General features: G+C 61.0%; 2 protein-coding genes across 2 annotated transcripts in view; both read right to left on the minus strand.

Annotated features, from left to right (window-relative positions):
- Positions 1–1,676: 1,676 nt before the first annotated feature.
- Positions 1,677–8,668, minus strand: LOC119093673 (WD repeat and FYVE domain-containing protein 3-like). The gene is made up of 8 exons (XM_037216674.1): positions 8,662–8,668; positions 7,380–7,480; positions 6,780–6,928; positions 4,776–4,897; positions 3,896–4,063; positions 3,336–3,451; positions 2,122–2,175; positions 1,677–1,694 (listed from the first exon to the last, which is right to left on the minus strand). Exons 1-8 carry the CDS (start codon positions 8,666–8,668, stop codon positions 1,677–1,679), a joined length of 735 nt encoding a protein of 244 aa, XP_037072569.1.
- A 3,262-nt stretch (positions 8,669–11,930) lies between these two features.
- The window catches only part of LOC119093681 (WD repeat and FYVE domain-containing protein 3-like), a 3,521-nt gene continuing 451 nt past the window's right edge, over positions 11,931–15,000 (minus strand). The window contains exons 2-5 of the mRNA XM_037216686.1: positions 14,915–15,000; positions 14,097–14,193; positions 13,064–13,210; positions 11,931–11,996 (exon numbers count right to left, since the gene is read on the minus strand). The exon at positions 14,915–15,000 is cut by the window's right edge and continues 64 nt beyond it. Coding sequence (XP_037072581.1) covers positions 11,931–11,996; positions 13,064–13,210; positions 14,097–14,193; positions 14,915–15,000 — 396 coding nt within the window. The remainder of the gene's footprint in view (positions 11,997–13,063; positions 13,211–14,096; positions 14,194–14,914) is intronic.

Consider the following 15,000-nt stretch of genomic DNA (forward strand, 5'->3'; position numbering starts at 1 on the left):
CCCATGATCTCAGCAGGCTCTCCAACCCCATGATCTCAGCAGGCTCTCCAACCCCATGATCTCAGCAGGCTCTCCAACGCCCTGCCCCTCCTGCAGACCACACAGCACGCCTGACAGCCCTGCCGCGTCACCTGCAGACCACACAGCATGCCTGACAGCCCTGCCGCGTCGCTAAGTCAGCAGCCGATCGCCGCGCGCACCGCGCTAGATCCGTATCCTCCCCGAGTACTGATACAGCACACACGGCGACCACAGCACACGCCCCGCCCGCCGCTCAGCGCGGCCGCCCGCGCCGCCTCGCGGGGCCGGCCCTCACCCGCGCCTCCTGCTGTCGGCGCGCGCTGCCGGCCGCCACGCCGGCCGCCATGCCCGGCTTGTCGAAGCTGTCCAGCGCCATGTCGTACAGCAGGCGCAGCACGATGCAGGCGTAGCTCAGGCTGGCCGGCACGTTCGGCGGGAGGCTGCGGGCGCCGCCGCCACGGGGGCCGTTAGTCGGGTGGGCGGCGGCGGGCTCGAACCGACAGGAGCTCCCGGAACGGGGGCCTGCTCGCGGCACCAGTCCGTGCCAACCATCCATCACACCTGATAGGCACGCCGGTTGCTGTCTCAGTTTTGCGCCTGACGTGGATCGCCCTTGGTGCGGGCTGTACTGCTCGCAGGCCCTCACAGCTTCATCCTTACTTCGTAAACTACGTGATGATGATCGCGATGACTTCGACCTTTGCCGCGCCGACTGCCCCGGTCATAACGCGCCCACTCGATGACCTACAGCAACTGGGATGCAAACAGGTCACGCCACGACGTCAGCATCTGACCCATGGCACACCGGCGAGCGCAGTTTCAACGGCCCGGGCCGGCCTCCGCTGCCGGCGGGCGGCCCACCGGCGGCGCCAGTGGAGCAGACCTCCCAGCTGGCGCGCGGTGCCGTCCGCCGTCCGCCCGGCTCACCCACCTGGCGGCCGTCACGTCCGACGTGAAGATGCCCTGGAAGGTGTGCTCCTCGTGTGCTGGTACTCGAACTCGATCGGCCCCAGCTGAGCGGCGTCGCCGAAGCAGCCCAGCAGCCGCGCCGTGTCCAGCAGGCTGGTGCCGCAGATCTGCCGGCGACGGCGCGGCCCGGGTCAGAGGTCAGCTGGCGCGGTGCCAGACGGCACGCCGGATAGGGGGTCACGTGACATGACGTAACGTCACGTGTCAATGTCGCGAAGCGCGTCAGGTGAGATGCGTGCTGCTTTTGATGATGACGACGGGCTTTGGGTGCGCAGAATGCCCCGGACATTTGGTGCCTAATACATACTAATTTTGGCTGGCACCTGCGGAAGATCACGTTTCAAGCCATGCCCACAACAATCCAAAGATTGTTAAAAGCATACTAACACAACTAACACTGCATGTGAACGTCATAGCCACCATACGCACGCCCACAACGCCCAATCGACCAAGCCATGCGTTGGCTGTATATTGAAACCGCCACCAGCACCGACATCGGCTTCAGTGCCACAAAACGATAACTGCAAAATCTCTGGCCGCGAGCGGTCTCGAACCCACCTCCAGCTGGAAGAACTTGGCGTTGGCCGGCTCGTAGCGCATGGCCACGGTGAGCGTGTTGAACGCCAGGTGGACCAGCGAGAGCATGGTCTGCCGAGGGATGGCTGAGGGGCGGCACAGAGAGGGCGTCAGAGAAACGCCAGGCCCTGGCCGGCGCGGTCGGCACACCGACACTGACAACTCCCAAAGCTTAATAGTTGACATATATGCGTTGTCCGACTTCATGAACATGCAACTTGTCAAAAAATTGATTAAAAGTAGCCGAACAATAAACTGAAGCTGTACTGCCGCCAACACCGGCGATACCCTCCCTGACGTAGCATGGCACTACAGGGCAGCTCTACCCACATCCGCCGCATCACCAGCCGTCTCCGTTACCACGGCACAACGTCCCATAGACCGCAGTCATTCACGTCGCTAGGTCAGGAGCGTGACGAGCCAGCCGTGGCCGGCTGGGGCGCGGCCGGCATGGCGGACGTACCTGGCCCAGGGCGGCGGCCGGCCACCATCGCTCATGCAGCCCTCCAGCGGACCACCAGCACCGGACCATGACGGTACACGAAGCCAGCCCACCTGCGGAAACATGGTGCGCGTGCGGTGCGAGTCGCGCAGGCAGCCGAGCAGCGACTGTCGGCACGGCCCGAGGGCGTCAGCGTCGCGCGCCGACACCGCACGCGGCCTCGGCACCGGACCACACCTCGTCAACGAGCGCAGTACCAATACTGCACGTGGTCGACCGGAGCGTTCGCTTCAAAGGCGCTGGGATCTGAGCTCTGGTGAACCACGGCTTGTTGTGCCGACCCTGACATTGGCCCCAGCCCGGCGGTCGATCTGAACCGGATGATATTCGTACACCAGCACATCAACAGATAACACAGAGGGATATCAAGAGTTGTGCGACGCGATGCTGTATGCCCGTGGCAATGTTTTCCGTCTGACGGAGGAGGAGAAGAGGTCGCCTGCTCCGGCGCTCAGGCCGACGGCGGGCACCAGTCACCGATCACCGACGGCGGGCACCAGTCACCGATCACCGACGGCGGGCACCAGTCACCGATCACCGACGGCGGGCACCAGTCACCGATCACCGACGGCGGGTACCAGACACCGACCACCGACGGCGGGCACCAGTCACCGATCACCGACGGCGGGTACCAGTCACCGATCACCGACGGCGGGCACCAGTCACCGATCATTGATGGCGGGCACCAGTCACCGATCACCAACGGCGGGCACCAGTCAGTGATCACCGACGGCGGGCACCAGTCACCGATCGCCGACGGCGGGCACAGTCACCGATCACCGACGGCGGGCACCAGTCAGTGATCACCGACAGCGGGCACCTGCCACCGATCATTGACGGCGGGCACCAGTCACCGATCATCGACGGCGGGCATCAGCCACCGATCATCGACGGCGGGCACCAGTCGCCGGTCACCGACGGCCGGCACCAGTCAACGATCACCGACGGCGGGCACCAGTCACCGATCACCGACGGCGGGCACCAGACACCGACCACCGACGGCGGGCACCAGTCAGCCAGTCAACAATCACCGACGGCGGGCACCAGCCACCGATCACGAGCATAACATTCTACCGGAGTGACCTGCGAGTCGCCTACATCATACGAAAACTGACAGCGCGAAGGCTCGAATCGCTCTGACCCGACAGCAGACACTGCACCACTCCCAGTCCAATATCCACATCCAACTTCAGCTCCAACGCCGTCTACAGCGGCGGCGCCGGCGTCGGCCGGCGGCGCCCTGCCCGGCCCGCACCACCGGGATCACCTTCAGTATGTCGATCTTGAGACCGATCTGGCTGAACGGGGCGTTGTTCATGAAGGCGAGCACCGTGCCCATCTCGTCCTCGCCGCCCGCGCACAGCATCAGCTGCTGCAGAATGCCTGCCGACGGACGCGCCCCAGCACGTGGTCCCCGGTCACGTGGTGGGGCAAGCGCGGGCGAAACCCGTCATACATCTAATGCACGGCGCCAATGGTTGAAAAACATTCCACGAAATGTGCGTCTTGAAAGCCCCATTCACTCCTGACTGGAAAACTGTCTGTTCGTAACGGCTTCAGCGTATGCCCCAATCACTGCGTGCCGTATAAGGCGGGTCTGTTGGTCGGCCTAAACGCGCAATAGCTCCCCTTATCACACGACGGAAAGCACCCGACACAGCCTGTAAACGGGTACACAAACTCAGCTACAAAAGAGAAGCCCCGCTTACCCATACCAGTCAATACCCAAAGCCAGAGCGGTTGGGGTGAACCATCACATGACGCCACCTCACCTCGGTGCCCCGGCACCCCACCCCGGTGCCCCGTGCCTCTGGTCCGAGCACGTACCGAGCGCCAGCTGGGAACAGTCCGGGTACACGATCATCTCGTGGACGCGCTGGGAGCCGCCGGACTCGCGGAAGACGGCGGCGTTGGCGGCGCTGCCGGCCAGCAGCACCGAGACGGTCTCCATGACGCGGCGGCCCAGTGCCGACTGCGGCTCAGGTAGATCATACACTGGCGAGGACAGGGCGGGGGCCGTCAGTGGCATACCGGGAAGACGGGGCGGAGGCCGTCAGCGGTACGCCGGGGAGACGGGGGCAGCGGCCGTCAGCGGCACACCGGGGAGACGGGGCGGCCGCCGTCAGCGCTACACCGAGGAGACGGGGCGGTGGCTGCCAGCGGTACACCGGGGAGACGGGGCGGAGGGCCGTCAGCGGTAACGCCGGGAGACGGGGCAGCGGGCCGTCAGCGGTGCATCGGGAAGACGGGGCGATGACCGGCGGTACACCGGGGAGACGCAGCGACGGTGAGAACACCGTGGGGATATGACGACGATCAACAGTGCACAGCGAGACAAGGAGAGGTGTAGAGATACGAGGTGTACGCGGGGGAGACAGTGGTCGTGGGGGAGGGGGGAGGGGAGGGGGCAGTCAAACGTACGCCGAGAATGTCAGCATGTAACAGCATGTAAGTGTAAATGACAGGAGTACGCCCTGGATGAAAAAAAGCCCCAACACGGCCATCTGGCCACATGTCCTTGCATCGTTCCCTTATCCGTTCATTACTCCCATTTCCGTCCAGCTGTCTTGCCACGCCCTCATTTTCCTCCTCCCCCATTGTCATCTTCTCCTCCTTCGCCCACTCCGCTTGTCCCCATCCTCTTGCTCCCCCTCCCGCCCCCCCCCCCCCCCATCCGCCAGCATCCGCACAGCCGCCTCCTCCTCACCGTCTCCGTCCTCCTCGGTCTGCTGCTGCGACTTGAGCAGGTCGGCGTAGCGCGCCAGACACTGCACGAACACCTCCAGGATGCCCACCTCTCGGAACACGTCCTTGAACAGCGGGCTGAACCTGCCGTTCAGGTCACATGGGTCAAAGATCGCATAGGTCAAAGGTCGCACAGGTCAAAGGTCACACAGATCAAATATCAGAGGCCAAATGTTACACAAGTCAAAAGGCTACAAAGTCAAATGTCACACATGTCAAACGTTACAAAGTTCAAAGGTCGCACAAGGTCACACTGGTCAAAGGTCACGTGGGTCAAAGATCGCGTAGGTCACATGGGTCAAAGGTCGCAGAGGTTACACAGATCAACGGTACAGATCAAATATCACACGGGTCAAATGTTACACAGGTCAAATATCACAAGTCAAAGGTCACACAAGTCAAAGGTCACACGGCTCAAAGGTCACACAGGTCAAAGGTTATACACTTCAAAGGTCACATAGGTCAACAGGCGGCCTGAAGCAAGGCCTGAGCAGCGCTTCAGCGGAAAGGACTTGACTCGACCCGCCGTGCTCATATTATCCGCGCCGGTTTGTTTGTTGAGCCGTGATTGCTGTAATGACGTGATCGATAGCTCGGCGGCTACCAGCACTTTAACATGCAAATCGGTATTATGCGAGCATTTAATAAGGCGTTCGCGGGTCCGCGCAGACGGAAATGCGATCACTCGTACTCAATATGCTCGAGTTCCGATCATTGTGTCTTCGTGCGCCACGTGAGTGACCAAGCTGAGCTGTGCATCAGAATAATGAGAAGCACGAATCCGTCAACACACCTACGGGAGATCCAAGAGCTGTGCACAAAGTGGACTGGGCGGTACCTGACCTGGAGCTCGTCCGAACAGGATGAGGGGTTCCTCGGGGACTGCTCTTCTAGCGGTTTATCTGACCCCAGTAGCTCGTCCGAACAGGATGAGCGGTCTCGCGTACTACTTCTCTAGCGGTATCTGACCCAGACCTCGTCCCGAATAGGATAAGGTGTCCTCGGGGACTACTCTCCTGGCGGCATCTGTACCCAGAGCTTTGCCCGAACAGGATGAGCGGTCTCGGGGACTACTCTCTAGCGTATCCTTGACTCTGCGACCCAGGACCTCGTCGAATAACGATGAGCGGGCTCTCGAGGGCTGCTCTCTAGCGGCATCTGACCCAGATCCTATCCGAAACAGGATGAGAAGCCTCGAGGGCTGTTCGCTGCAGGGCATAACACTTAGGGGCGGTGACCCGGCACTGCGGTGGGATCATCATGGATGAGACATGGTACATTACTGACTGCGTTTCACCCCAAGAGCACTGCGGGTCAAAGTTTAGATCGACCAGCCGCCATGGCGGCAGCTAACCGGACTCACAGGCCCCTAGTGTGGCGGCCAGGCTACCATGACCCCATCGCGCGCACACTGAACACCACCAGAGCGATGGCGGCCGATGGCACGTGCGACGCCACCGGTCGCGCCGAGCACCCAGCCAGCGACGGCCGGGGATCACGACCGCGGACGGCCCACCCAGCCCAGGACCACCGCCGGAGCTGGCCGGCCCACGGACGGCGGCGGGAGGTCGCGGGGCACCCCAGCCGCCTCGCCCTCCCGCTCCCTGGCCCGCGGGTCTGCAGCGGCTGCCCTCAGCGAGGACTGGGCCGGGCCCCGCACCCGTGGATTACGACCGGCTGACTACTTGTCCACGCACCGCCGGGCGTGGTCTCGTCAGGAGGAGGAGGAGGAGGTAACGAGGTAGGGGCGCGACCCACAGCTAGAAATCTGGCATCCTTTGCACACCTCGGCTTAGTGTACGGGGAATGACGTGATATTAAGAGCATGTCCCCTCCAGCGTTGGGTGCTGGACCTGTCCTCGCATATTACTGGACCATTATTCTCCCCTGGTGCTGCAGCTGTTATCTCAGACAGGGATCCATTACACCACTGGCTGCTACTCTCCTCTGGTGCTGCAGCTGTTACCTGAGTATGGAGAGCAACGACTCGACGCAACGCTGGCTGCAGGGCAGCGACACGTGCGACTTCAGCAGGATACTGCAGGAGATCAGCTCCTTGACCGGCACATAGTTCAGCTGGAACACCACGAACTCCAGCAGCTGGAAGAACTTGTCCTGAGGAAGCACAAGCCATGTCTTATGATAGGGGAAGCTGGAACACCCACATCTTGGAAGAATTTGTCAAGGGTCTCTTACGAGTCTGGCAATTTAAGCATGAGATGAAATTACGTCGAAATGTCATAAATACCACGGAGTTGGGGCATTAACGGTTGACCGGGAATAGTAACGGTTGACCGCACAAAAACGGTCAACCGTTACTATCATATGCATTCGGTAATATGCTAAATTAAACATGGACAGTGAAGGGCATCTAAGACGCGTTTTAAAGCACCTGGGAGCATACAACTCATTTCAAGCCAACAACCATTACACTACAGTAAACAAGCAGCTAATTTAAGATGCGATCTAGTCGTCACCAAGGCATCAAACGCCAACTGACAGACTTCACGTAACAACACGGCCCTTGCGAGCCTTTTTTTTTGCTACGCCCGGGACTTGGACATGCCTGCGCCTCCTTGGGCTTCTGGTGGATTTTCTCGGCGAACTGTGAGATGGTGTGCTGGCTCTCCAAGATAAAGTAGTTGGCACAGTCGGCGTTGGTACACGCTGCCCCAACGATCCCCAGAGCAGGCTAGCTCAGACATAGCCGGCAGCCACTACACGGGTGTGTCTAGGACGGCAGGCCGGGCAGCCACAGACGGGTGTCAGACGCAGCCGGCAGCCACAGACGGGTGTCACACGCGGCCGGCAGCCACAGAAGGGCGTCAGACGCAACCGGCAGCCACAGACGGGTGTCAGACACAGTCCACAGCCAAAGACGGGTGTCAGACACAGTCGACAGCGACAAACGGGCCTCAGACGCAGCCGGCAGCCACGGACGGGCGCCAGACGCAGCCAGCAGCCAAAGACGGGTGTCAGACACAGTCGACAGCGACAGACGGGTGCCAGACGCAGCTGGCAGCCACAGACGGGCGTCAGACGCGGCCGGTAGCCAAAGACCCGTGTAAAAACGCAGCCGACAGCCACCGACGGATGTGAGACGCAGCCGGCAGCCACAGACCGGTTTCAGACGCAGCCGGCAGCCACAGACGGGTGTCAGACACAGTCGACAGCGACAGACGGGCATTAGGCACAGCCCAGCCACAGACGGGTGTCAGACACAGCCGGCAGCTACAGACGGGCGTCAGACCGCAGCCGGCATGCCACAGACGTGTCGACCGCGGTGGTAGCCCCATGGGCAGACGTCGCTGGCAGAGTGGTCGGGACACAAAGGAGCCGTGGACAGGCGAAACATCAGGTCAAACACGCAAAGACAGGGGAGAATGAGCATCAGGATATATAAGGAAAATAGGACAAAATAATCGTTTTAGAGCAGCTAGTCAAAGGCGGGAAAGCACTAGCATCCCCAAAAACATAACAGGAATACGTTTTGAAATCAAGACGATTTTACAATCTACATCATAGACTGAAGCTGAAAACACACAATCTCCTGTGAGCAGCACAGCTGGCTCCTTTGACCCCCTCCCCCCCCCCCCCCCCCAGGAATCCCCTGTCTGTGACTGAACAATGCCCTCGACTGCGGGGCCGACCACGGCACTGGCTGGGCCCGAACCTGAAGACCTCTCATCTCTTACCTGAAGATCTCATCTCTCATCTGGAGTTCTCATCTCTTATCTGGAGATATGATCTCTCATCCGGAGATCTGGCCCCTCATCTGCAGATCTCATCTCTTGCCTGAGGATCTGATCTCTCCCGTGGAGATCTGGTCTATCATCTGGAGACCTCACCTCTCATCTGGAGACCTCATTTCTCACCTGGAGATGGTGTCCAGAATGACGCAGCACAGCGTGCCCGAGCTGGCCCGCAAGAACACCGTCTGCAGCACTTGGAAGGCGTTCACATTCCGCACGCTAGTGCCTGTGGACGGTGGGGAGGTGGGGGGGGGGGGGGGGCGGTGAATGGCGCTGAACCGCTGAGGCAATCGCAAGCGAGAGCACGTGGCGCCCCTATGCGCATCCAACAGTATCTGTGCCATATCATTTTCTGCAAAAATTATGACTTTGTGTGTATTTTTGTTCTCAACGAAACGTAGGATGTCGAAGTTTTAAAGGCATGTGGATGTTTGTAAGGCTGTTGTTTGTACTCCGCTATTCCAAGTTTTGGCAGGCCAGAACTTCTGCTCGCTTTGCAGCTTGCCAATATTCTTCGCCAAGAATTGTGGAACATTTGGGTCCAGCCACCAAGACTCCCGATGTTTATGTTTCTAGTGCGCCCGGAGGTCTCCAGAGGAGCGTACACGGGCCGGCGGGGCGGGGCGGGTGCAGGGGCTGGGCTGGACGGAACGGGACGGAACTGAACGGAACGGAACGGGACGGGACGGACGGACGGGACGGGACGGGAACGGGACGGAACGGACGGGACGGACGGAACGAACGGACGGAACGGAACGGAACGGAACGGGGAACGGGACAGGACGGACGGAACGGACGGGACGGGACGGGACGGACGGGACGGACGGAACGGAACGGGACGGGACGGGACGGACGGGACGGGACGGGACGGGACGGAACGACGGGACGGACGGGACGGACGGGACGGGACGGGACGGGACGGGACGGACGACGGAACGAGGACGGGCGGAACGGAACGGACGGAACGGACGGAATGGGACGGGACGGAACGGAACGGAACGGAACGGAACGGGGACGGAACGGAACGGAACGGAGTACGGGACGGAACGGAACGGAAAGGGACGGACGGTACGGAACGGAAACGGAACGTGGACGACGGACGGTACGGACGGAACGGGACGGACCAGCGGCGCGCCGCTCACCGAGTCCGGACGGCTGCGGCACCAGCGAAGCCGGATAGCTTGAAGGGCGTGCCAGCGGCCGCCCTGCGACGGCTGCAGCTCGGTGTGTCCGCACATGGCCAGCGAGGCGATCAGCAGCACCAGGTTACGCGCCGCGTCCTGCCGACTCCGGCCGGCCGTCCTGCTCCAACCTGGAGGTTGAAGACGCTCAGGTGACGGTCCAAGATCAGGGGCTCTGCTGCGCTGGGTGGCGCCGCACCTGCGCTTCCTGACCCGCCTGACCTCAGGTGACTTGACCCACCTGACCTCCACTGGCCTGACCTGCCTGACCTCAGTCGACCTGACCTGCCTGACCTCAGCTGACCTGACCTAAGGTGATCTAACCCACCTGACCTAAGGTGATCTAACCCACCTGACCTCAGCTGACATGATTCACCTGACCTCAGCTGACCTGACCCACCTGACCTCAGCTGACCTGACCCACCTGACCTCAGCTGACCTGATCCACCTGACCTCAGCTGACCTGACCCACCTGACCTCAACTGACCTAACCTGCCTGACCTCAGATGACCTGACCCACCTGACCTCAGCTAACCTGACCCACCTGACCTGACCTGCCTGACCTCAGTTGACCTGACCTGCCTGACCTCAGCTGACCTGACCTGCCTGACTTCAGCTGACCTTATTTGTCTGACCATGGATGGCCTGACCTGCCTGACCTCGGCTGACCTAACCTGCCTGACCAGCTGGCCTGATCTGTCTGACCTCAGCTGACCTGACCCACTTGATCTCAGCAAGCCCGACCCGCCTGACCTCAAACTGACCTGACCCACTTGACCCGCACCGTCAGGTATCTCCAAGCAACGGGGTATGCTAGTCTGGCGTTTTCTGCGCTCAACTATCAACGTGATCCAAATCTAGTCTCATGGTCGCCATGTTACGTGGTTTGACACACGCAGTTTACACGCACGTATTTCAAACGCATGCATCACGTGAACGGTTCCATTTACCTACAATATTCCAACTCAACGTACAACGTCTCACCGTCTCACGTATCAAAACATCGGCACGTCTTTCTCACGTAGCCCGCTCTATGATTGCTCACACCACGTAACGCACAGATAAGCTTGCGTTGCCGGCCAGCCCCAGCGACACCGCCCAGAGCGCGCGGTGGCCGGGCACAGGGGCCCACCACAACGACCCACCTCAGCAGGAACTCGGCGAGAAAGATGTAGCCCTGGCTGGAGCGGAGGTCGGCCAGCAGCACCTCCGACACGTCGGCCGAGTCCTTCAGGAAGCAGAAGAGGCTGACGAACATCTCGACCATCTCCAGCGGCGGCATGTCCTCTGCCGAGCGCATGTTCTCCACGCACAGGCTCACGCAGCCGTTGTCTGGCGAACGAAGGGCGAGCGATCAGCCGCGGCAACAACGCTCGCATCCCCCACGCAGGCTACGCTGTGGGTGGATTTATTTCGACACACAAGCAGGCACCATTCAGGTTTCATGGTCAGTGGCGATCAAGCGATAACAAACACCTGCCGGGCACGTCCGACCCTCCGAAGTTCTAAAACGCTCCAAGTTTCCGCCTCACTGTCCTTGGTCATGCATCTCAGCCTGGGTGTCACACACGGAGCCTGGTTTCAAGGTGCCGTCTTCATGTACGCTGCCAGATTGTGCCGCCAGCACTTTTACGACAAAACCAGGCCTGGGCTGGTACAGCATACAGTTACCGCACATTTGTCGCTGTCGTCACGACAGGGAAACGCAATTGAACAAGCCACCTTCAAAATTTCCTTCGAAGCAACAATGGAAAGCCTTTGCTGAAGCTAGCAGCCCCGGCAGACGTCCTCGGCCGCCGACGGCACGGCGCTGAGTTGGCAGCTCAGCTCAGCTCAGCTCAGCCCCGGCACGGCACGGCACGGCCCGGCACGGCCCGGCCCGGCCAGGCCCTGCCCGGCCCGGCCCGGCCTGGCCCGGCACGGCACGGCACGGCACGGCACGGCACGGCAACGGCACGGCACGGCACGGCACGGCACGGCACGGCACGGCACGGCACGGCCCAGCCCAGCCCGGCCCGGCCCAGCCCAGCCCCAGCCCAGGCCAGGCCCGTACTGTGTATGTAGGTGACGGGTGTTGACCGCTGAGCCCGCTCCTGCTGAGCGCCATCAGCACCTCGCTGGCCGACTTGCGCCAGCTGACGTTGTGCGGCGGACACGGCGACGTCATGGCCGAGAAGAGCAGGCTCAGATCGTCGCGGCGCGCCAGCTCCGTCCCGCCGCACAAGCGCTGCTGCACAGCCGGCTCATCAGCTGAAACAGGACCGACGCGTGACGTCAGTCTGACGTACACTGGGACCGCTCGCGTAGGCGGACTGTCCGCTAAAAACAACCGGACACGTGACGTTCCTTTGATGTCGACCACAAAACGCTTTGACCTTAATCTGCTTGCACTTACGCTTGCTTGCAAGCGGACGTCCACTGCTTCCTAGTACTGGCTTTCATTACAAACACATGTCATTTGGATACTGTGCTGATTCACACGCACACATCGCCCCCGTTTGTCCACTCCCGTCGTTCGGTCGGTTACGACGCTTGCCTCCCACCCCACTCCCGGTGGGGTGGGTGGACGCGTGTCACTCAGCAATCGCTATTTTTCATAAGCTAGGGTGGTCCGCGGCCGGTGACGTCCGCTCGAGGTCAGATACGGTGGCAGCGGCCGCGCCAAAGGTCAAGTGACGTCAGAGGGCAGGACGGACCGTGTCGGGCGACGCGACACGCTAAGCATTCGCCGCGAAGTTATGACGCTGACCTCGAATTTTGGATCTGATCTGATCGATCGGGTGGTGGTGTGTGTGTGTGGGGGGGGGGGGGGGGGTCTGGGCCCCATACAGCACACACTGTTTGGCATGAGCCCCGATCCCAGATATTCATCCAATCAAAATATCCGGACAATACGCATTCAAAAATCAGTTTGATTCCATCATGGTCTAAAACGAGCAAGATACAACAGGTTCATTGATGAAATTTTTCTCAAGCTAGCTACTGAAATACATAACGTCAATGACTACATCATTTGATACCCTCATCAGCTTGACAAGCCACGACATAACACAAATAACCTTGGAGCTCCGGATGGTTAAAATTCATGAGAAGGGTCGTAGTTGAATCATCGAAGGCAGGGCATAGGCTGAAAAGGTTCCCAGACATCGTTGTGAAAACGCTGTGCACACGTGCACTCCATAAATTACAAAAAAAAAATATATACAGGTTCGGACACTTCATCTGAAGCTACACCTCCTCGCGGAGGGGGTGTGGAGGAAGGTGGGGGGGGGGGGGGGGGGGCTAGGCAAGACAATCACTAGAGGAGTCGGCCTCACCTGGACAAACACCTTCTGCAGGAGGGCGCGACTCTCGTGGGGCGTGACCTCGGTGCCGGCGGCCACGTCCGTGCCCAGCTCGGGCAGGTCGAAGAACAGGTACAGACACTTGACCAGCGTGGACGGCAGGGCGGCGGCCACCATCGCCTGAGGCGCGGCCGCAGGCGCACGGCTCAACACAACGTGACGTCACGACGGCATGGCCGTGCGGCGACACTCAGCTGAGATCAAGCCGGGCTAATCGATACGTGAATTATGTCTCTTTTTAACCGAAACACGCCACACGTCGTCACGGCCTTTTACGGAGCGCCAGCGACTGCACATTGATGCTCAAGGGCGATGGTGAGACCGTGATCTGAACCCGGCCCCCCAATTGGGATAACCACGCTCTCACCCTCTGGTTATTACGCCTCTTCGACACGTGAATAAAGAGCGAAGGAAACTCTCTGCACCAAAGTCTGCGAGCAGAGCATACGCTCAGAATCCGCAAGTCTCAGCACGATATTCACATTTCGCTAGCTTACAATGGCTTGACATGGGCCACAGCCGGCGTGAAATGTGGATTAAACCAATTTATCAAGGCTAGCTCAGAGGCAACCAAGAGGGGCGTGACATTTCGGGGCGCCTTTTCAACGGCGCATGATCCGCGACGGTACTGAATCAAACCAGTGGGCAGCCCCATGGGTGATCAATGGCTGGCCCTACACAGCGTCTGCATCATGCCCAGCATCTGATCATCTCACGCAACGAGCCGCACACCCCGAACACGACGGCAGCCGGCCGCCCGATGCCAACCGACCCTGTCCGACGTCCAACGGTCTCCACGCGGCGCGACCGCGACCGCACGCCGCACACAAACAGCGAGGGTGAAACGTGACGACTTAATACGCGGCTCACACCCTTCCCGCCACTCCTACGTACTGACATGGCGCTTGTGAGCTTAGTGCGGAAATAATCGACCAAAAACTCCACCGTATCCCCCCCCCCCTCCCTCCAAACCCTCGCAGCCGCAGCAGCAGCGGACGCGCCTGACCTGAACGACGGAGGGTCCGGCCGAGCTCAGCAGGGTGAGCGTGTTGAGCAGCGTCCAGCCACTGGAAGTCTCCTCGGCGCCGCCCAGCTCCAGGTAGCTGACGGCGGCGTGATGCGTCGGTCCCAGGCCGACCGACGGGCCCCCCCCCACCCGCCGCCGGTGGCCAGTTCAAGCGAGACGATGCGTTGATGGCGACGGCGCCAGCCGCATTGCGGCGACCACGGGGCTGTGTCCGTCAGCTGGCAAGACAACCGAGCGAGGCGCATCCCCGAGGCATCGGCTGATCGCGGGGTTTAAGGACGGGGGCTCAGGGCCCGCGTCCTGCATACAGCGTCTGCCAGCCACCGGCGCAACCACGCCAACCAGCGTGACAGGCGGCCACGCCGAAAGCCAGAGCCGCGTGTGCGATGGACCACAGCTGTAACCCGCACGCCGACATCGACCACTCACCGCTCACGCCCCACTACACACACGGCACGGCTCGCCGCACAGCCCGCCGGCCAGCCGAGCAGCGCGCTCCAGCGCCGCGGCGGCCTCGCGTCCAGCGCCGCATCCCCTCCGGCCGGCTGACACTCACCTGATGACCTCGTAGCTGGCCAGCGCTGTGTTCTCCGGCCGACTGACACTCACATAATGATCTCGCAGCTGGCCAGCCGCTGTACTCTCCGGCCGGCTGACACTCACATAATGTTCTCGCAGCTGGCCAGCGCTGTGTTCTCCGGCCGACTGACACTCACCTGATGATCTTGCAGCTGGCCAGCACCGACATTGACGATTCCTGACTCACCTGACGACCACATGAAGATAATCAGACTCACCTGATGATCTCGCAGCTGGCCAGTGCTGTGTTCTCGTTGAAGGCACGCCGCCGGATCTCCGCCACCATCAGCTTGGTGGTGAACTC

This window comes from Pollicipes pollicipes, unplaced genomic scaffold (assembly GCF_011947565.3).
Source record: "Pollicipes pollicipes isolate AB1234 unplaced genomic scaffold, Ppol_2.1 Scaffold_1600;HRSCAF=1878_pilon_pilon_pilon, whole genome shotgun sequence".
In the NCBI taxonomy this organism is placed as follows: domain Eukaryota; kingdom Metazoa; phylum Arthropoda; class Thecostraca; order Pollicipedomorpha; family Pollicipedidae; genus Pollicipes; species Pollicipes pollicipes.

Excerpts from the sequence above, each read along its gene's own strand:
- LOC119093673 (XM_037216674.1), bottom strand. Across the intron at positions 3,452-3,895 it reads CTGTTCCCAGCTGGCGCTCG|GCATTCTGCAGCAGCTGATG; the intron begins GTACGTGCTCGG and ends GTCCGTCGGCAG. Across the intron at positions 2,176-3,335 it reads TCAAGATCGACATACTGAAG|TCGCTGCTCGGCTGCCTGCG; the intron begins GTGATCCCGGTG and ends CCGTGCCGACAG.